General features: G+C 39.8%; 1 protein-coding gene across 1 annotated transcript in view; it reads right to left on the minus strand.

The window, feature by feature from the left end:
- Positions 1-21,737, minus strand: part of LOC124150005 (tyrosine-protein kinase receptor torso-like) — a 534,068-nt gene that overhangs the window by 460,095 nt on the left and 52,236 nt on the right. The window contains exon 2 of the mRNA XM_046521879.2: positions 19,275-19,488. Within this exon, the coding sequence (XP_046377835.1) occupies positions 19,275-19,409 (135 nt within the window). The 5' untranslated portion in view covers positions 19,410-19,488. The remainder of the gene's footprint in view (positions 1-19,274; positions 19,489-21,737) is intronic.

The following is a 21,737-nucleotide window of genomic DNA, read 5'->3' on the forward strand; positions in this document are numbered from 1 at the left end:
AGTTATGTAAAGTCTTTAGTGATCTGGTCCAGCCACAGCTTGGCCAGTGATTGCCTTTTCTATTGTTTCTGTAGCATGTGACCAGGTTTTTAGCTTTAAACACTTCAATATTTCTCTTCTCTGGTCACTGCTGCGTTACAACTCTGCATGATTCACTGCACTGCACTGACTGGGGTAAGTTAATTTAGACTTCTTTAGTATTTATATTCATCATAAGGAGGTTAGGATCTGATATTTTAGTCTTGTTGAGTACACTTTTATCATTTTAATTGCATATTTCTTATATAGTATAATTTGCAGTATGATCCACATGATACGCAATGTTGTAAATATATTGCTTATTCTTCAAAGTCATGATACGTAAGTGAGTAGTGTGATACTAATTACACTAGCCATGACTTAATGTTAAGCAACCATATTGTTATAAGGTGCTTTCAGTAATTTATATAGTTTATAGCTTGAAGCTGTACCTATTAGAATAGATTTATCATTAGCAATAATTTATAGCTTACAGCTATAAATGTAATAATATATTGTACAGTATTTTAGTACACTAAGTCTTGTATGAGTTAGTTGATGATTATGTACATAGTTCTAGGAAAGTATTAGTAAATATGTACTGATGTAGTGCATATAAATATTAGGTTTATATTACTGTGTGTGTGTGTGTGTGAGAATGTGTGAGAGAATGTGTGAGAGAGAGAAAGCGTCTGTGTGCTTATTATATACATTTTACTTAATTGTGTCATTTCATTATTAGGCATAGAGGCACATATAAAGCCATACTGTTGGCACTGACGTGATGAGCCTGCGTCCCTGAGACGAGGTTGGTATTTATGTGCTAATAGTTGTATGTATATATTGTTGTATTTTTAGGTGTATTGTATCATATAAATGGGATTTGTAGCTGTAATATATAGAGAGCTGATGGTTGTTCTGATTATATATGCTTAAATTCATGCTCATGGTAACAAGTAAATGTAATATGTTTGTTTAATTATACATGTTATAGATTCTTGTAATTGTATATTACTAATTCAACCTTATTATATTATGTTTTAGGGAATTATCATCCATAGCCATATTGTGGTGGGATCTCCATATCCCTGATATGAACAGACCGAATAAATCCCATGAACCCCCAAACAAGTATTCGTCGTCATTACCTAGACGTTATACCGCTGTAACATATAGGTTTCCGTACACGATGTATGCTGCCATTTTGACATCTTGACTCTGGTCAAGACACCAATGTGCACTGAATTTCATTATCAGCTCCTGTCTATGAGCAATCGTTGAAGAGTTTCATAACCACATGTACACCTGTTGCTCAGTGTAGAGCATTTAGCAACATATTGCAATCAAACAGAATGACCTCTGTTGCCCTTCCTTCGCTATGTTCGTCCCATGGTGACGCAATATCAACCAAATTGGTGAAGTAACTATTTCATGGCTTGCAGCTGCTTTAGTCTGCTAACTTTTGGTGGAAACAAACTTTTACAACAGAAACACATCAACTCACAACAAGCATGAAAAACTCATATCCCCCGCCAATATTACATGTCCGGTTGTGCGCAGTGCATTAGCCCCTGTGAACTGTGTTCACTGGACCTTTTTGTAAATGGCGTAATTGCAGCACTAAAAAAGTTATTACTGGTGTTGTTTTGCCATCTGCAGTTTTAGATAGAATATGTAACTGTATTAGTAATGAGTTGTGTTATTACTTAAACAATAATCAGAGGGCAGCGGCCACTATGAGGTGTACTGAGAAGGGCAGCACCAATCATCTCATGATCTGAGTCGTAGACTGGAGTCTGGAATGCTACAGCACAGATCAGTAAACAACAAGTCCAGTGTAGCTCCAAGACAGTGTATTGAAGAGTGAATAAGTTGAGTCATTTTCTGCACATTAAAGAAATCTTCAAGTTTCAGCTTTCCTGTGAAACACAAAACATCAAACACACCTACAAACTTACACTGCAAGGAAGTGGGCTGGTTCGGGTGCCCCTGTTCATGTTACCGGCATGCATTGTGAGGAGGTAGGCTGGTTCTGGTGCCCCTGTTCATGTTACGGGCGACATAATTCATCTTACTGGTATCCTGGTTCAGGTGCCACTGTTCATGTTACCACTACCCACTGCAAGGAGGTAGGCTGGTTCAGGTGCCACTGTTCATGTTACTGGTACCCACTGTGAGGAAGTAGGCTGGTTCGGGTGCCACTTGTAAATTATGTTTTCACAATAATTCACCATATACCTTGACCAAGTTCATTTGTCAAGTGGTATACATCTCAATTAGGTAATTATGGTAAGGGTTCTCAGACAACCCTGCGTAGATGTTTTTGTAGAATATGTAAACGGTTTCCGAGTTATGCTCTTGCTAAGGAAACATCTCCCAAACTATCAAAAGGCACCAGTTTACTACCAGACCTATGTATATGCCAAGTTTGGAAGAAATATTGTAAGGTTTTCGTGACCTGTGCCAAGTTTGGTGATTTTCAGCCTAAGTCAAAGTCTTTGCCATGGAAACTCAAAAAATAAAAAAATTTAAAAGTTCACCACTAGACCTATCTTTGTGCCAAGTTTGGTTCAGATATCCCTCATGTTTTTTGTGTTCTGCTCCTGAAACAAAATGTGATGGACAGATGGACAGACGGATGGACAGAAAGACGAACAGACGGCACCCATTCCCATATCCTCCTTCCACTTCGTGGCGGGGGATAATAACCAGTGACACCAATGACACCGAAAAGTCGGCTATGTTTACATTGTGTTCGATCGGACCCATAATACACTTGTCTTTTTAACAAAATGTTACTGGTTGTTAAGTGGAACAGCCCATCAGTGCTTTAGCAATAATAGTTCAGAGCAAAACCATACTTTATTACACTATACATGGGGATAGGGCAAACTTTATTTCTTAATTGAGGTACTATTGACTTTGTGTATTCAGACAACAATGAACAATCATCAAACAAAAATAAAAATTCCTTATATGAAATATTTCTATCATGAAATTATCATTTGCTTTGTAAATGCCGGGAAAATAAAAGGTTCATTTCAGCAGTTGCCATTCTACAACATATATGGATGGTTCATGTTCTTTTCTATAATAAAAACATCAACATATAAGAGACTTTGTGATGTTTTGTTTTGCTTAATAGTAATAGTTGCATGCCTTGTTCTAGGTTAAAGTTTAAAGTTCGTATTTGGTTGATCAGAAATAAATAGAAAACCATGGCGAAACAATTTAGAAAACAACAAACATTACTACAGGTTACGATTGTTAGTGCAGAATGTATAATTTATGTTGCAAATCTGTTATGCAAAAATGTTATGAATTTCATGTACATATATCAGCCTTAACAATGGTCTGTTGGTTATGTCACTGGACTAGCAGCATAAAGGTCCAGGGTTCGATCCAAGGTTCAGGCAAAAGTTTTTGTGACTTATAATCAGTTGTGTTGCATCATGGGATTAGTTTCTGGTCATGTGACCTCATCCACTGTCACCTTCAGTTTGAAAGGTCTCCATGTTGGAGAAACATGTCATGAACTATTGCAGAACACAGATGTAAGTTTTTAACCTGCTTATTCATATTTATACAATGTGTGTACATCTAAAGTAATGTTGAAGCTATCATTTATCTTCAAATGATATAATATTTGTAGAATTTTGTATTTGTAACAACTTAGCCAATTCACTGTTTACACTGTAACTTAACACATTTTCTTGTTATTTTTCTAGTTTATTGAACCTCAACACTGTTCATTCAATGCTAACGTTCAAAGGAAAAGCATGTTAACAGATCCAAATGAATGAGCTTTTCACTTATTATTGTCAAGGAATAACGGACAATAAACATCAATTGAGAGTATCAAGACTGTTGATTTCTGCCATAATATAGTTCAAGATTATCTTCCCTGCATCTAAATGTTTTGGAAGACATTGTGTAGACTGTAGAACGTAGACTGCACATATTTTGGATTTTGAATTTTGTGAATTTTCATTGAAGTTTTGTGATTGTTGCAACATCATGAATCCTAACAGTGTATTGCCCAACGACAACGCTCTAGATGACAACAGAGGCATAGACACAGAAGAAAGGATGCTGATAGATAGTGGTGATGAGACTGCTACAGAACAGAAACAGCAAGCTCAAGGTGCAAGTGTGATTGAGACTGGACAAGGTAATGAAGTGAGTAATGACATTCAGGAGGATAGTGCTTCTGGTGGTGAGAACATTCTGCGTCGTTCTGGTCGTCAAAGGACACTTACTGAGAAAGGGAAAGCTGAACAGATTCGTTTGTTGAAAAACAGACTGACTGGTGTTCTCTCTTCTCTTACTAAGAAGAGAACAGAACTTTCTAGACTCTTGTTCAGTAGCAGTAGTGACAATTTGCATGTTGTTAAGCTTACCTTTGTTGAATTTAAAGACTTGTGTCGAAGGTATTCTGTATGTTTCACAAATTATTATGAAGAGCTTATTTCAGAGTTCAGAGCAGATGCGTCACCAGGAGAGGGAGATTTCCATTCTACAGTTTCGTAGTGAAGTAGAAAATTGGATTACTCGCATGGAGAATGTGCTGGCGGATCACCTTGAAAGTGTGTCTTCTAGAGAATTCAAGTCACCAAAAAGTTTCAAGCCATCAAGACATTCCAGGAGTTCAACCAGGTCAGCATATACAAAGGAGCGTGCAAGGTTGGCTGAACTTTTAGTTGAAAAGTCTTTACTTGAAGAGTCTAAGAAATTGCAATCTTTGAAGTTAGACATTAAAATTGCTAAATCTCAGGCACGTGAGAAAGTCTATGGTGATTCACAAGCAGACACAAGAACTAATATGCCTGGTGTAGTGGAGTGTAATCCTTATGTGTCTGACACTTTAGTTGATCATGATAATAGGATCTCTGTAGCATCAAGACCTAGTGTCCCTCCTATCATGCCTGATGTCAAGCCTTCCATTCTTGATGTCAAGCCTTCCATGCCTGATGTCAAGCCTTCTATGCCTGATATCAAAGCTACTGTGCCTGATATGTTAAGATCTCCTGGCAACATGCCCCAATGTCTTGGAGTGGGTAGTTCATATAGTGCTGATTTTAAGCTCCAGTTGTCAGATGCCAGTATTGTTGAAATTGGTAACCCCATTATGAAACATTTTGACAAAAGACCTCATCTTGTATTCAAACATGAAACTTTGGACGATAATGTGCATCAGAAAGAGTTTAACCCTAATGCTTCTGACTTTCAACCATCCGTTTCAAAGTGTACATGTCCTGGTATGGAAAGCTCTAGGACAGAAGATACATCCCAGCATTTACATGATCAGAATGAACTGATTTTGCAAGCTCATAGACAGATGGCAACAGCTATGTTGTTACCTCAGCCTAAGGTGCCAAAGTTTAAAGGTGACCCTACAGACCCTACAGAATGGTGCATTTATCATGTCTTTTGATGCCCGTATTGTTCCTCACACTGGCAGCTCTACAGATCGACTCTCCTACCTGGAGCAGCAGCTTGAGGGAGAACCAAAGGACACACTAAGGCCAGGGACCTGATGAGTAGTGAGTATGGTGACCCATACAAAGTTTCAACTGCCTTTGTTAATCAAGTTCTATCATGGCCTCATATCAAGCATGATGATTGTCATGGACTTAAACAATTCTCTCACTTCCTCATCAAGTGTTTTCATGCAATGAAGACTATGTCACACATGACTGTTCTTAATCATTCTGTTAACTTGCAAGCTGTTGTGTTGAAGTTGCCAGTGCATCTACAGAATAAAGGGCATGATCATGTGACCAGAGAACAACTTCATAGCAACAGGGCTGTTGACTTTGAAAATCTTGTGCATTTCATTGAGTTTGCTTCTAGATCTGCTAAGGAGCCTGTGTTTGGAAAGGAAGCTATATCCAAGAGTCAAGTTCACTGGGGATCCAAACAAGGCAAGAGTTCAAAGAAAGATGGAGCCAAGTCAAGTAGTTTCGTGACTGGTGTAGACAGTTTGAACCTCATGACATTGAATCCTGAAAACAGTTTGGTCAGAAATCTCTCTGTGAACGGAGGACATATCTTCAAGAGAAGAAAATGTGCTTTGGATGTTTTGGATTCAATCACATGGTAAAGGGCTGTATGAAGAAACAAAGCTGTAAGAAGTGTGGAAAGTGTCATCCAACAATACTGCATGATGAGAACTTCCGTTCTGCAAGTAAGAACATAGATCAGAAGTCTTCTGAAGCTTGTGATTCTCTTGTATCTCCAGATCAAGAGAAGTCTGTGTCATCTTCATGCAACAACATTGAACCTGTTATTTCAGATACTGTGATACAAGCTATTCTTCCAGTTCTGATTCAACTAAAGGGAAGTGACAAGCTGGTGAAGATCTATGCACTACTTGACAACGGGAGTACTGGCTGCTTTATAACGGAGGATCTTAGACAGCGACTTGAGACTACATCTACAGAATCTTCACTGAAACTTCGGACTATGCACAGGCTTCATGTTGTGAGTACGCATGTTGTGGAAGATCTTCTTGTGTCAGATCTCATTGGTGATAATGCAGTGACGCTCCCAAAACTTTCACTCGAGAGGAGATACCTGTAAGTCATAGTCAGATTCCCAATCCTGACATTCTGAAGAAATGGCCTCATCTGTGTGCTATGGCTGACAAGTTGCCCAAATACCTACCTCATCTGGATATTGGTCTTCTTATTGGTAGTAACTGTCCTCTTGCACTTCAACCTCAGCAAGTGATTCCATCTCAAGGTGAAGGTCCTTTCGCCGTACTCTACAGACATGGATGGACTGTCAGTGGGCCGCTTCATATCAAGTTCAACCCAGATGTGATACTGAATATGTTCGAAATGGATTTTAATCCCAAGGACACAGGAATGTTACCTGGTGAACGTGGTTTCTCTAGAGAGGATACACAGTTTATCGACATGGCAAATAAAGGCATCGCGGAAGTTAACGGCCACTTTGAATCGCCATTACCTCTCAGGGATCCAGACATTGAGTTTTCCAACAACAGAAAGCAAACCGAGAAGAGAGCAATGTGGCAAAGGAAGAAAATGCTACACGATGATGAGTATCATGAACATTATACTGCTTTTATGGATAGTCTTCTTTCCAATGGATATGCCTACAAGGTACCAAGTGATGAGCTGGCACCTGTACCAGGAAAGGTTTGGTACCTGCCACACCATGGTGTATACCATCTGAAAAAGCCTTAAAAAATCTGCGTAGTATTTGACTGCAGAGCAAAGTTTGAAGGGTTTTCTTTAAATGACAGGCTCTTGCAAGGACCTGATCTCACGAACTCGCTGATAGGTGTTCTTACCAAATTCAGAAATGAACCAGTTGCCTTCATGGCTGATATTGAAGCCATGTTTTATCAAGTTCGTGTTCCTCCTCATCAACATGATCTGTTACGCTGTCTGTGGTGGCCAAAGGGTGACTTGAACTCGGAGCTACATGAGTATAGGATGGCTGTTCACGTTTGTGGAGCAGTTTCTTCCCTCAGCATATCCAACTTTGCTCTCAAAGCTGCTGCAAAGAAAGCTGAAGAGGAGTATGGCAGCCTTGCTGCTGACACAATCTGCAACAATTTTTCTGTTGATGATTGTCTCAAATTGGAATGTACGGAAGAGGCAGCTATTGACTTAGTGGACTCTTTGCAGAAATCATGTGCAGAAGGTGGCTTCAAGCTTACTAAGTTCACAGCTAACAGTGGCAATCTTCTCAGATCCATACCACAGGAACATCACTCAAAAGAACTCCAAACACGTGATTTAGACTATGACGAACTGCCTGTTGAACCTGCTGTAGGGATGCAGTGGCATATCAGCGGTGATGTTTTTGGATTCTCAGTTCATCTGAAGAGTAAGCCATTCACACGAAGAGGACTCTTGTCTACGATGTCGTCACTCTACGATCCTTTAGGAATTGTTGCACCGGTTTGTTACCAGCCAAGAAGATTTTACAGGATCTGTGCATCAACAAGCAGCTCGGATGGGATGATGACATACCCGTGGAATACAAGGCATCATGGGAGCAGTGGATAGAAGAGCTTCACCATTTGAATACACTACGGATTGACAGATGTCTCAAACCTGCTGATTTTGGACATGTTGTTTCTGTTCAACTACATGTATTCTCCGATGCAAGCACTGTTGGATACGGTTGTGTAGCATATCTGCGTATGTCTAACGATGAAGGCGATATTCACACAGCTTTCTTGATTGGAAAGTCTAGGCTTGCTCCAGTGAAAACTATCACTGTTCCCAGGTTGGAATGAACTGCAGCCACTGTGTCTATTCACATCGGACAACTGTTAATGAAGGAACTGGAACTGCCACTTACCACACAGACTCAACGATGGTGTTACACTATATCAGCAATGAAACAAAGAGATTTCCAGTCCTCGTCGCCAACCATGTCAAGCAAATCAGAGACCTTTCAGAACCTACTCAGTGGAAGTATGTAGATTCAAAAAGCAATCCGGCTGATATTGCATCCAGAGGTGTATCTGCATCACACCTGCTTACCTGTATGAACTGGTTTCATGGGCCCAAATTTCTTTCTTCTCCAGAATCAGAATGGCCAGTACAGCCACTTCTTATCCATGATGAGAAGATGCTTGAAGAAACAGTCACAGCAACCGATGCATCACAGGATGACTGCTCTCACAACACTGTATATAAATTGATGGAACATTACTCCAGCTGGTATCGTCTCAAGCGTGCTGTAGCCATATATCACAGATTGTTTGACTCGCTCAAGTCATGGAGCGATGAACATCAATACAAAAATAAGAAGCATGCTAAAAGCAACAGATCTCTTTCTGTGGAGGACCTCAGTCGAGCAGAGAAGAGTATTCTTCAATTTGTGCAGACAATACACTTCAGCAAAGAGTTTGAACTGCTTCAAGGATGTGAAGGTACACGAGGCCGAGTTCCAAGGACAAGTTCAGTGTATAAACTTGACCCATTCCTTGAAAGTGGAATTCTCAGAGTCGGGGGTCGCATTGGCAGAGCTAATATCCTCAAGGAGATGAAGCACCCAGTTATACTTCCTTACAGAAGTCACGTGACGTCACTGATCATTACAGACCAGCACATAAAGAAAGCCCATGCAGGACGAGTAACCATGTACTTTCCATGCTGAGAGAAACCTACTGGATTATAAAGGCTAACTCTGCTGTCCGCAACGTCTTGTCACACTGTGTTACCTGCCAACGTCTGCATGGTTCAACATGTGATCAGAAAATGGTTGACTTGCCATCTAGGAAAGTCAATCCTGCTCCGCCCTTTACCTTCACCGGTGTGGATTTTTACGGACCCTTTGTTATCAAAGATGGACGCAAGTACGTAAAACGCTATGGGTCACTCTTCACGTGCTTAGTTAGCCGAGCAGTGCACATTGAAATGGCAAATTCACTTGACACTGACTCTTTTATTCATGCTCTAAGACGCTTCATAGCACGTAGAGGACAAGTCTCAGAGATATGGTGTGACAATGGCACCAACTTCACGGGCGCTTCACGAGAACTACAGAAGGCTGTGTCACAAATGGATCAAGATAGTATCAAATCCGACCTGTTGAAAAGTAGCATCAAAAGGAATTTTAACCCTCCATCGGCCAGTCACATGGGTGGCATCTGGAAACGGATGATCAGAACAGTTAGAAAAACCCTGACTTCTCTCTTGAAGGATTTCAATGAACGCTTGGATGAAGAATCGTTCCGAACTTTAATGTGCGAAGTTGAGGCAATTGTCAATTCCCGGCCACTAACCACAGTATCTGACAGTCCTGATGACCTATGTCCACTTACTCCAAATCATCTCCTACAGATGAAAACTAGCGTGTCTGTACCACCTCCTGGCCAATTCCAGAAGAATGATGTCTACATGCGGAAAAGGTGGAGACGGATCCAATATTTGGCCAATGTCTTTTGTTTGCCTATGACTAGCAGCATAAAGGTCCAGGGTTTGATCCAAGGTTCAGGCAAAAGCTTTTGTGACTTATAATCAGTTGTGTTGCATCATGGGATTAGTTTCTGGTCATGTGACCTCATCCACTGTCACCTTCAGTTTGAAAGGTCTCCATGTTGGAGAAACATGTCATGAACTATTGCAGAACACAGATGTAAGTTTTTAACCTGCTTATTCATATTTATACAATGTGTGTACATCTAAAGTAATGTTGAAGCTATCATTTATCTTCAAATGATATAATATTTGTAGAATTTTGTATTTGTAACAACTTAGCCAATTCACTGTTTACACTGTAACTTAACACATTTTCTTGTTATTTTTCTAGTTTCTTGAACCTCAACACTGTTTATTCAACACTAACGTTCAAAGGAAAAGCATGTTAACAGATCCAAATGAATGAGCTTTCCACTTATTATTGTCAAGGAATAACGGACAATAAACATCAATTGAGAGTATCAAGACTGTTGATTTCTGCCATAATAACGATATACTAGCATATATCTGGTACCATGCTTGTTGAAGCTATACTGTTATACCTGAAAGACCTAATTATTTGTGTGCTGAACTATTCAAACTAATTGGTTAATATTAAATTACAATCATCCTCTTTGCTTTAGGATTTTAAGAGTAGCCTCCCTTTGAAAAGAAATTACCCCAAACTGACATGACTAATAACATTTGATTACTTGCGAAGTGCATTCTCGGTCACATAAAAAATTATTTAAACGCTCGTAGTTTAATGTGAAATTTTAATTTATATAATGACCAACAAACAAGGGAAAAGATACAAAAATGTTTTACATGAAATACATATAAGATTTTTTGGCATTTGGGGAATTCTTACCTAAAAAATGAAGTGCTACATGATTGAGCTTCAATCATGCCCACCTAGGTTTGATGAAGCTAAATACAAATGCATAACACATGCAGATATAGAAAAGTCATGAGCATATTTGGCTACATCAAATAGCACCTTAGAAAACATACATACATATTTGAGCTTAAATGCGCCCAAGGATTGGGACCCACTGTGAGCTACCAGAGGAAATCATGACAGTTGGCTATGCGGTAATAACCAAAATTTGAATTGCACTTGCAAAAAAATGTATAAAGTAAAGAATTTACTATTATTATGCGGGTAAGATTATCCTAATGAGGTTCATAGAAGGACATTAAGGCCATAATGATAAGTTATTAATTACATGACTTGTAACGAACAGCATGAATTATTAGATGAGAATCCCCAAGAAAATAGTAAATTAGACAAAAGTGCTACAGATGAAATTTTACTGAAACATGTACATGGAGGGTAAGGCAAACAATAGAAACATTATGGCAAAGAATAAAGACCAGCAATAGTTCTCTGTGCACAAGCAAATGTAAGGTTTCCCTACTCTAACATATCAAACGAAACAATCAGATCACCATCTTCCCAAAAATTGAATCACATGACCTGGTATGTCAGCAGATGTTAGTATGATGTCTCCACATCTAAGAAATGTGTAGAATGCTAAGGTGAACACTGATTGTAACATCACAGTAGTCAACCGTTAAAATAAACCTTGCCTGAGTACTGAACATATAAGAATTTCCAACGTAATAGGAAGTCTCCAGGTTTGAGCCATCCAAGGAGTGTCTTGAATTAAGGATTGAAGTTGTATTTGTTGTCCTTCATCAGCCGATGAAGACAGTGCCTCACGTGAGCAAATTGCATGATGCGAGAAGCCCTTCATGGTAAATTTGCTGACGTGAGGCACTGTCTTCATCAGCTGATGAACGTCAACAAATAACAACTTCAATCCTTATATTGACAGATACATAAATCATAACAAAACAATCCATTAAACATCAGACTTTAATTATTGAAAACGAACTACATCAATGCGGTGAGTCATGACGTCATCCGTCCCAAACATTCCATTTGGAGTGACATCCCTTGGTTTTACAAACGGCAGAAAATGGCGGCTACCGCAATGTCATTCGCTTGAAATACAAATTGCACCCAGTAAAGTAGCTTTGGAATTGGAAAGATATCCAGACCCGGCTCATGCTGAAAATGAACACATATTAACGTTCTGTGAACGTTTGGTGTGTGTTTGAGTCATACTACGGCTGCTGATGATGGGGATTACCGCTTGAGGCAGCGCGGTTGAATTTACTGAGGCACGATAGTGTGGAGCTTGGTGATTTCTTTTGGCATGTCGAGCATTCTCTGTTATAGCTTTAAATGGAAGCTTCATTTCAGTGACCCGACATATACATGATCTGTCGGCAACAATGCAGTTTACCAGGCGCAGCCCGAGCTCTACAATCCGCTCAATTACTGCGCTATAGTGCCAACGCTGTCTCGTTATACCGTTAACATGCCTCACGCTCTGGTGACTCTCGCTTTACGACCCAACACCCGTTTTCGGTCTTAGGGAAACCTACACATCTTTACAATCAAACACCCGTTCTCAGTCTTAGGGAAACTTACACATCTTTACGATCAAACACCCGTTCTCGATCTTAGGGAAACTTACACGTCTTTATGATCCAACACCCGTTTTTTCGGTCTTAGGGAAACTTACACGTCTTTACGATCCCAAACCCCTTTTCGGTCATTAGGGTTAGCTTGCTTTGGGCAAGGGTTAGCCATAAATTCTTACCTTTTCAAGCGTAAATCCGGTTAATACCATTGGTCGGTCATGTTGACATAAACAATTGCGGGTGTGGTTTCAAGAAAAGATGAATGGGAGAGTGGACCGTGACGTCACACGCATGCGCAATTCATTGTTTACTGAAATACGCATGCATGTCAATGGGGACTCTAATGACCAGTTAAACGAGCACTGATTACATGTGATAGTGCCTGTGGTCCAGTGGTAGAGCGTTGGCTAATTAACACATTAATAAGCAGAGCCAGCGAAGCGCGTTCGAGCCCCCACAGCGCTAATTGGATCTGAAAAAGTGCACCCGGTAAAGTGCACTACTCCCGATCTGTCATTCATAGCCTAAATCAATGTCGCTCTCAGTTTTCCCTAATTATTTTTAATGTTATTTTTAGACATTGAGGAATTCCCCTAAAGTAGTTCTGTATGTCTCCACGCAATTCACAACGCAATCACGTGACATACTGACATTCATCGGGAAATATACGACAGTCAGCTTGGTAGTGTTCACCTAGGCGAAGCCACTCGCTACTGTCAATATTTGCTTTTAAAATAGTCTGTAATCTTATAAGCTGTTCAATGATCCAGGGATTCGAGATAGTTAAATCGAATGCCTGCTGAGTAGGATCTCATGGTAGCACAGCTTAAGCCTAAGCTTGAATGACAGTGCACCACAAAGTTCATCAGAAATTGTTCAATCAGCTCTGGTAATAGGTTAGGCAGCTGGATGGTAACTAGGGCAGCAATGACACAGGAAGGTCACGATACTATACACATCTCAATATTCTGGTCACGATGAGATATGTTTCTCGATTCGCAACCATACAACAACAAAAACAGATAACAGTACTCCAAATTTTATTAAGTTTCAAGACTTAAAGCATGTCAATATTGGACCTTCATGATTTTGGAACAGTCAAAATTCTTTATTATAACAGGACTACTGAAGCTGTTATGCTCTAAAGTAGAACTTTCTCCAACTTTTCCTTGAAAACACTTCAAATTTCAAAACAACAGAAAACTTCAAAATTCAAACACCAGAAAATAATCAATGTACTTCACAGTCAGAATAATTCAATTTCAGGTTCTTTTTCAGAAAAATTAGAATATCAACATTGTCAGAGGACAGTGATGTCCTCTCGGCACTGGCAATGTCTCCTGCTGTTGAGTGTTACCGGAGGTGGAGTCATTGGGGGTAGATGACCAACACAACAGTACATGCTCTGCTTACCTAACATGATCTATGATGTACGTTTCACAGTTTGAAAAAAAGATAAGAATAGTAGTTGTTTATGATTTATAGTGTAAAAAAGATTTATTGAGTGTTGTGCGCTTTAAGAAAACACATCATATCCCTTCAGTGAATTCAGGTGACAAACTTGGTCAATAAAATAAGAAATTTGATATAAAACATTACTGGATATGATGATTTCCTTTTCTCCAAGGTATTGTTTTATATGCGGTGATTACGATTGCTATGTGTATTTTCTCATAAACTAAACCAGAAACAGCAATCAGCTGGGCACACGTTTTCTCCCAATCAACTGGTGATTCAGTTAAAAAGTACACAATGATACAACTTCAATGAATTTTGATGAAATGGTCAGAAGAAATTGTATCTGAAATTATCTGAAATTGTTTTAGCAACAATATTTTCCAATATCTTGTTATTTCAGTTGCACCTTTTACTATATATATATTTTGAATAATAATAACCACATGTAGCACATTACTACAGCGTATTGCTATTCTAGTATTTTTTTACGTATGGAACAATTTGACTAGTCACCTTAGTGACCTCCCACAGCATAAAAAGGTGTAGGTTTCCGTTTTCCAGAAACCTTCCAGATATCCTCTGAAAGCTGTGATCTGTAGGCACTAACTTTTGGAGAAGACAATTTTTTAATTTCATATATATTTCTTTTTAGATGTTTCTTTTAAGTGTATTTAATGAACAAACATCAGTTCTAGTGTGATGATATCCTTAAATTTCACGTTCAGACTTCCAGTTTGTCCTGAGAAAAAGTATAAAGTCATCGACTATGTGCTCACTTGGGCCTTTGGTCCTGGTAAGATGATAAGAATATTTGTAACGGTACTAGTACTTATTATATCTAGATATACTAGCTTCATTGAAGTTCGAAACAAAATATGCCCCACCCTAAGGGTGACATGTACCGGTACCAGATTTCATTGTACTACAGTGAGCTATTTCTCAGTTACTGTAAAATTTTTACTGAAAGACATCAAGAGTTAATTTAACCTTCAATATCAGTAGCGACTATTTCAAAAACAATTCCAAAGGGCTATCCAGAAAATAAACCAATTATGATGCCCTAAGCCAGAATTATATGTAACAATGAAAATATGGCTTATGCTCCTCATTGAAAGTAGGTCACTGTGACTTGTAACCACTGCTAAAATATGTGTTTTCAAATAATATAAGAACTACATCCATAATACATGTACTTCAAAAATATCTCCAGAAATAGGCATTTTAGTGATAATGAAAAAAATGCTTTATGAATGACCTTCACCTATTGCCTTGACCTTACACTTCAAACCCTCTTGAGTTGTCACTTTAGAGTGTTTTATCCTGAAAGTGAATTTGACCTTCAATATCAGTGACAAATATTTTAAAGACATTTCAAAGAGCTATTCAGCATATAAACCAAATGTGACGACCTTTGGTGGAATTCAATATAACATTGACAAAAATATGAAAATGATATAACTACCATATGCATAAGAGTTGCTAAAACTTCTGTAGAAAAAGGAAATTTAGAGAAAATGTAGTATATGTAGATCATGAACAACCTTTTTCCAACTTAGACCCCCTACCAAAAGACAAGTTAGGCCACAAACAAACATGACACTGACCTTTGACATAAGAGATCAATGTGTCATCAAACTTTCCCAGCGGTAAGGAAACACATGTCATTCCTGAGAAGTCCAAGTGTGGCTATCAAACTGAGGCAAACTCTTGAAACATCCCCATTTACACAGCTTACTAATATAACACAAATTATCAATTTCTTTTCTTCATAAATGCTGTCTGCATCCAAGAAGCAAGATCATGTCACTATCAAACCCGCTGTCCCTTCCTCAGTCAAGGTGACCGTCAAACAAAAAGGAGGCTGCGAAGAAGAAGGCGGACTCGATCCTATCTTCCACCAAGGAGACCATCTCTACGCCGTCTACCCCTTCGACACCCCAACCAGATTCAGCCTTGGAATTCCAGATCAGCACCCTGGAGAAGTTGTTAGCCCAACAGCAGGCCTCCATGGAAGCATTGATCTGCAGGAATATGGGTCAGCACTATCATTCGTGGATATGATAGACCCCAGCTACCATTTCATGCCGACTACACAGCCATGGACAGAACAGTCGTGTCCTCCGGAATGCCTGAATATGCTTGATGCCATGTTCCTTCATCAAAATCTCATATTCACCGTACTCTACCTTGGCCAAGTTATACCACCAGGATCCTCTACCAGATGATCGAGATGATGCAGAAGCTCTGTCATGATGACCAACTTCCCCTCCCAACTAAGAGGAAGAAGCTGTAGCAAACTCATGCATCACTGTTCCCGGGAACACAGCCATTTGATGATGAGTTTAGCAAAATAGTGAAGACCCCTAACACCAAACTTCCTCTCCCAGCTAGCCGAGTCAAGGACCTATCTACCGTCAACAATTATTCTATGGACATCAGTACTTATCTGAATGGGTTCCTCGCCAAGTCTGGACTGCCTCCCAGCTTCTATGGCTTCAGCGACAACAACTCCTGTCTCAAGTCACATCTTGGGCTGTCTGCAAGCATGCTAAACAGACAGTTATGTCACAGCCAGTCACATCATCAATGTTGTTTAACAACAACATGTGGGCACGATCTTGGATGAAGTCCGACAAGACATGACAGAGAGATTCCAAGTCTCTGCAATCAACTTTGGAATCAAGGCGCATGGATCGCAGTTCCCTCCTAAAAGATCATGGGAACCGGCCAGGGATTCCTCCTACCATAAACCGCCTTGTAAGAAGTACATCCTGCCAGGAAAAGAAACCTACCAGGCATGCCGGCGTTACGACAAGTCATTGACAGATTCTTTTAGGGGGTTCTACTCCCCGGTGTTTTTAGTTCCAAAGAAGAACTCCACTGAGATGAGAATGATCATCAAACTCAAAACACTCAACAAGAAGTACCTGATCCTGCCTCCAAGATTTCAGATGGAATCAGTCAGGAAGCTACGTTCATCATTTGAACATGAGATTTGGTTATCAGCCTCGACCTTAAGGATGCTTGTCTCCATGTGCCAGTTCACCGCACGTCACAAAGGTACCTCCGTTTTGCAGTAAACTGCATATCAATAGGCCCTTGCCTATTCACTAGAATAAAGGCTCCAGTCATCAACTTTGCCCATTTAAAGATGGTACGACTTCATGGCTATCTAGAGGGTTTCCTTGCCGCCAATCAGGAACACACCCAGCTTAGTCAGGATGTGACATTCCTCACCCAACTCATGTCTTATCTGGGGCTCCTCACCAGAGATTTGTCAGGTACAAGACATAGTTTACATCTGAGCCAGATTTCTTCTGCGCATGGGATATCTTTGCCCCCCCGGAGGACCAGTTCAAGTCCATCACCATGATCAACTCAGCCTAAGACCAACCTACCAGGTCGATCAGATGGTGGATGTCTCTCATGGGAATGCTGTCCTCACTACAAGATGACTCACAGAGGCCGATTACAGTTACACTCACTGCAGAATTGGATCAACTCCCTATGATCTCGGACCTTGGATACACAGGTACTCATACCTCTCCACATGAGCCAAGATCTAATCTGGGGGACTCAACGAGATCATGTCATGTCCAGGATTCCTCTCACATTACCAGCTCCCGAACACCACCTGTTCACAGACACTTCGGATTCAGATTGGGGAGCTCACACAGATTACCTCCAAGTTCAGGGTTCATGGACTGAGATGGAAAAAGCTCTACACATAAACTACAGAGAGATGAAAGCAATCCATTATGCTCTCCAGACTTGGAAAGATCGTCTCATCAAATCATCCATTCCGATTACCTCGACAGTGGTGGCCGACATTCAGAAACAGGGCAGAACCAAGTCCCGTTCACTGATGACGGAAACTACTCCGCTATTTGCCTAAACCGACTCATTCAACTGCCGGATGGAAGCGAAACATATTCCATGCAAACTCAACATACCAGCGGACACTTTATCACGAAGAGGGAGGATCGTACCCATGGAGTGGACTCTTCACCCAGACGTTTTTACCTGGATAACCTGCATTTGGGACACCCCGCATCTGGACCTCTTTGCGACCTGTCTCAACCATCAACTTCCGGTCTACGTCAGCCCTGTTCCAGATCCAAGAGCTCTCCAGATAGATGCACTCACTATCCATGGATGGACATCCTGTTCGCCTACGCGTTCCATCCATGGTCTCTCCTAGACAAGGTCATACAGAAGATTGAAGTGACTAATTGCACTGTCATCCTCATTGCTCAAACTTTACCAAGCAGGACATGGTATCCCAGACTACTATTGCTCCTAATGGACGAGCCACTTCCTCTTCCACCTCACATCAACCCAGGTCGAGGCTATTTTACACCAATCTTCCTGTCCTCCACCTCATCGGCTGGAAAGTATCTCCCAGAGAATGCAGGCCTGCGGGTTCTCTCAAGCTGCCACTACTGATGTTACAAGATCATGGAGATCGTCATCCACTCACCCTTACGACAACAGATGAGACAAATTCATCCAGTGGAGACACAGATGTGGTCTAACAAATATCACATTCTCAATTTCTCATGGTTGCGAATATCCTTTTACACCTATGACAGAAAATAACTTCTGACATGGAACTATTGAAGGATATAGATCCGCCCTCCATTCCGTTTTCCAGGGATGGATTGTTGATTGGAACTCATCTGGTGCTTAACAGACTCATGCGTGCATTCATCCCAGAGGTTGTTCGTATTCCACAGATCTTCCCGAAGTGGAATTTATCAGTCGTCCTTTCTGCTATACTAGCCACTCCATACGAACCTTGGATACGCTGCTCGCCTCCAAAAATCCTGTAAAGCAGCATTTTTACTGGACCTTTCCATGCCTTCATGTTTGTGAACTTTATACCTCTTCTGGTTTATCTTTTGTCTCAGTGGGCATATTGGCAGCATTAAGGTCAAATACTTGACCAGGGCAAAGTATTATAGCTTCTTAACTTGGATTTCTAAAAGTAAATATTACTTCTGAAGTCTTTGCATTTTGCTGTTGAACTTCATTGAAGCAACAGAACTAGAATGCCAATTTTATGAATATGTGTTATGTGAATGAAAAATTGGATAAAATAAACCATATTGTTATTTATTTTTTCATATTGACCACTGACTATCTATAGATTCAATGTTGATGTTCAAAAACAGTCTGTATAAAAGAAAACAAGAAAAGAAGCAATCAGGTCTTTATATAACCAACATGCTTATTGTTGTGATAATATCTCAGCTATTGTGATAGAATAATAAATGTGAATAATGTTTGACTTTGTGTGATATATGGGTGTGTTTGCATTTCATCAATGTTATTTGGACACATGAATACACTTACCAATCTGTTGCACCTTGCCTGACATTGCGCCTTCACAAAGTATTCCATGAATATTTTCTCACCGGTACATCTCCAAGACAACAAATTTCCAACACCAATCACACTCAAAATATGTAGAATGAACATCATATCCATACTTCAGTTGTCAGTCAAAAAGCTCTGAGAACATCAGAAGATGTCATTTCCAAATGCATGTCACTACATGTGAGCGTCCCTGTAACAAAGAAAGAAACAGCAACATTAGTTTTGTTGTGCAGGTAATGAAAAGCATACACTGGAGATAAAGGCATTTTTAAATTGATTTAATCATATCTAGCTAAACTGCAGTACTGTTACTTCCTTCTTCATTTGCATCCAACTGTATCGATTTTTGAGTGACCATTCACGTGGTTCCACTCAGGACCACACCATTGTAGTCTACGATTGTCATGGTATATCATACTAAGCCATGGTAGCCTGATTGTATTACCATGGTAGTCTACAATCTTCATGGTATACCATGCTAAGCCATGGTAGCCTCATTGTTTTACTATGGTAATCTCCAATCGCCATGGTACACCATCCTAAGCCATGGTAGTCTGATTGTTTTATCATGGTAGTTTATAAACACCATGGTATGCTAATTGTTTTACCATGGTAGACTACAATTGCCATGGTATACCATGCTAAGCCATTGCAGTCTATTTCTTCATAATGGTAGTCTAAAATCTCAATGGTAGTCTAAAATCTCCATGGAACACCATGCAAAACATTCATTTTCACCATGGAATACCATGGTACAGATTTAACCACAAATGTTCAACCATGTTCAACTGAGCATTCATGAATGGTAACATTGAAAGACTTTTAAAGAAAAATACCAGAAAACAATCGTCATCAATTCATGAATGTCAGTGAAATACAAAACAAAAAGCACAAGTTCTTCACTTGATTGATGGCAATACAGAGATTCACAAAGAAATATTGAACAATTAACGAGTTATGCTCGGGTGAGAAATCTTACAAACATCTGAAAGTACCGTAGTGAGGTCATAAACGAGCGCGAGCCCCTTTATTCTGGATAGTTGCTTTAAGTTGGCCATTTAGCAGTATGAAGCCCACCTATCATCGTCTCATAAGTTTGTTTTTCTTGCTTATTGTTCGCTATTAATAAACAGAAGATCAGAGATAATTTAGTCCAATGCCTGACACAATCGATATTATCCAGAGCTCCAGATAAGCTTTTGGTGTTGTGGGTATTTTACCCATGCATTTTAAAATCATTGGGTATCAGTAATTCTATCTGGGTATTCAAATTTCTGTTAACCACTAGTTTTTACACACGTGGGTATTTAAGTCAAATATTTAAAAACACTATTCATCTAGTCCCTGCAAACTGGTGTCGTGTGGGTTAGAGAGCTTTATAGGACTCAAAAATACCACGATACTTCCACAAGAAAGTGTGATGGCAAATGATCATGATGTAACTGTCATCGTGGAGTTTGGCAAGGTTGACTGAATGCCCGTTTATAATTTCAAAATAAGTTGCTGATTTGCTATTTGAATACGCAGGGTTACTTCACAATATTTGGATGATACCCACAAGTTTTATTTTTGTAGATTATCTGTAATGTTCGTTGCGTATGTGATACGCTTATATTTTATTTTACTGCGTATTTCTGCATTTCCGATGCGTATTTTACGCAGATACGCAGCTTATCTGGAGCTCTGATTATCTGTCTGAATAACGGGGACTTACCTTCAACTAACACAACTGGGAGTTGCGCCAGTTCTCTATTCATAAGTATTTTAAAACAAAGTTAAACTGTGAGCGACTATAAAAGTACATTGTCAATATCGGACCACGTTATTCCGTGTGTGAACGCAATCAGCCAGCGTGCACAGACCACACTCTCGACAGACAAGTGCATCTTCTCGCTATGTTCACGATGAAAATATTATTGAAAAATGACAAGGTACCAACGAAAGGATTTACTGAACATTGAGAATATTGTTTTAATATCGATAAATTTGTGTGACAGGCTTCCGAAAACGGATACCCGTTGAATTGAAGTCTGTTGAAGGCATGTGCTCCCAGTTAAAGAAAATATTCCACTGGAACTTCAGTTTGTCGCGTGCCGTGTGACCCGTTTCTAAAAAGAGATTTGGAAGAAGACGTCGTCGAATGGCATTAGACCAATGAAATTTAATGAGAGTGAGGCTGCAAAGCCACTTTTAAGAACGCGGGATTCTGGAGTCTATTTAGAGGTTATTCGGGACTCAGCAACGCGGTACCGCGGGACGTAAAAATCGTATTTAATACACAGAATCAACACTTTAAATATATAATTGCGTACGTAAACCCTTTCTTTATATTTGTTACAAGTGGTGTGGAAAATAATCATCTGTTCCCAAGAATACAGACAAAAAATAATTTGTCCCCAGGATTTGCTGCAAATAAAACAATCCTTGCACACAGCACAC

The sequence above is a fragment of the Haliotis rufescens genome, unplaced genomic scaffold, assembly GCF_023055435.1.
Source record: "Haliotis rufescens isolate VD_foot unplaced genomic scaffold, xgHalRufe1.0.p SCAF_12, whole genome shotgun sequence".
Taxonomy (NCBI): Eukaryota; Metazoa; Mollusca; class Gastropoda; order Lepetellida; family Haliotidae; genus Haliotis; species Haliotis rufescens.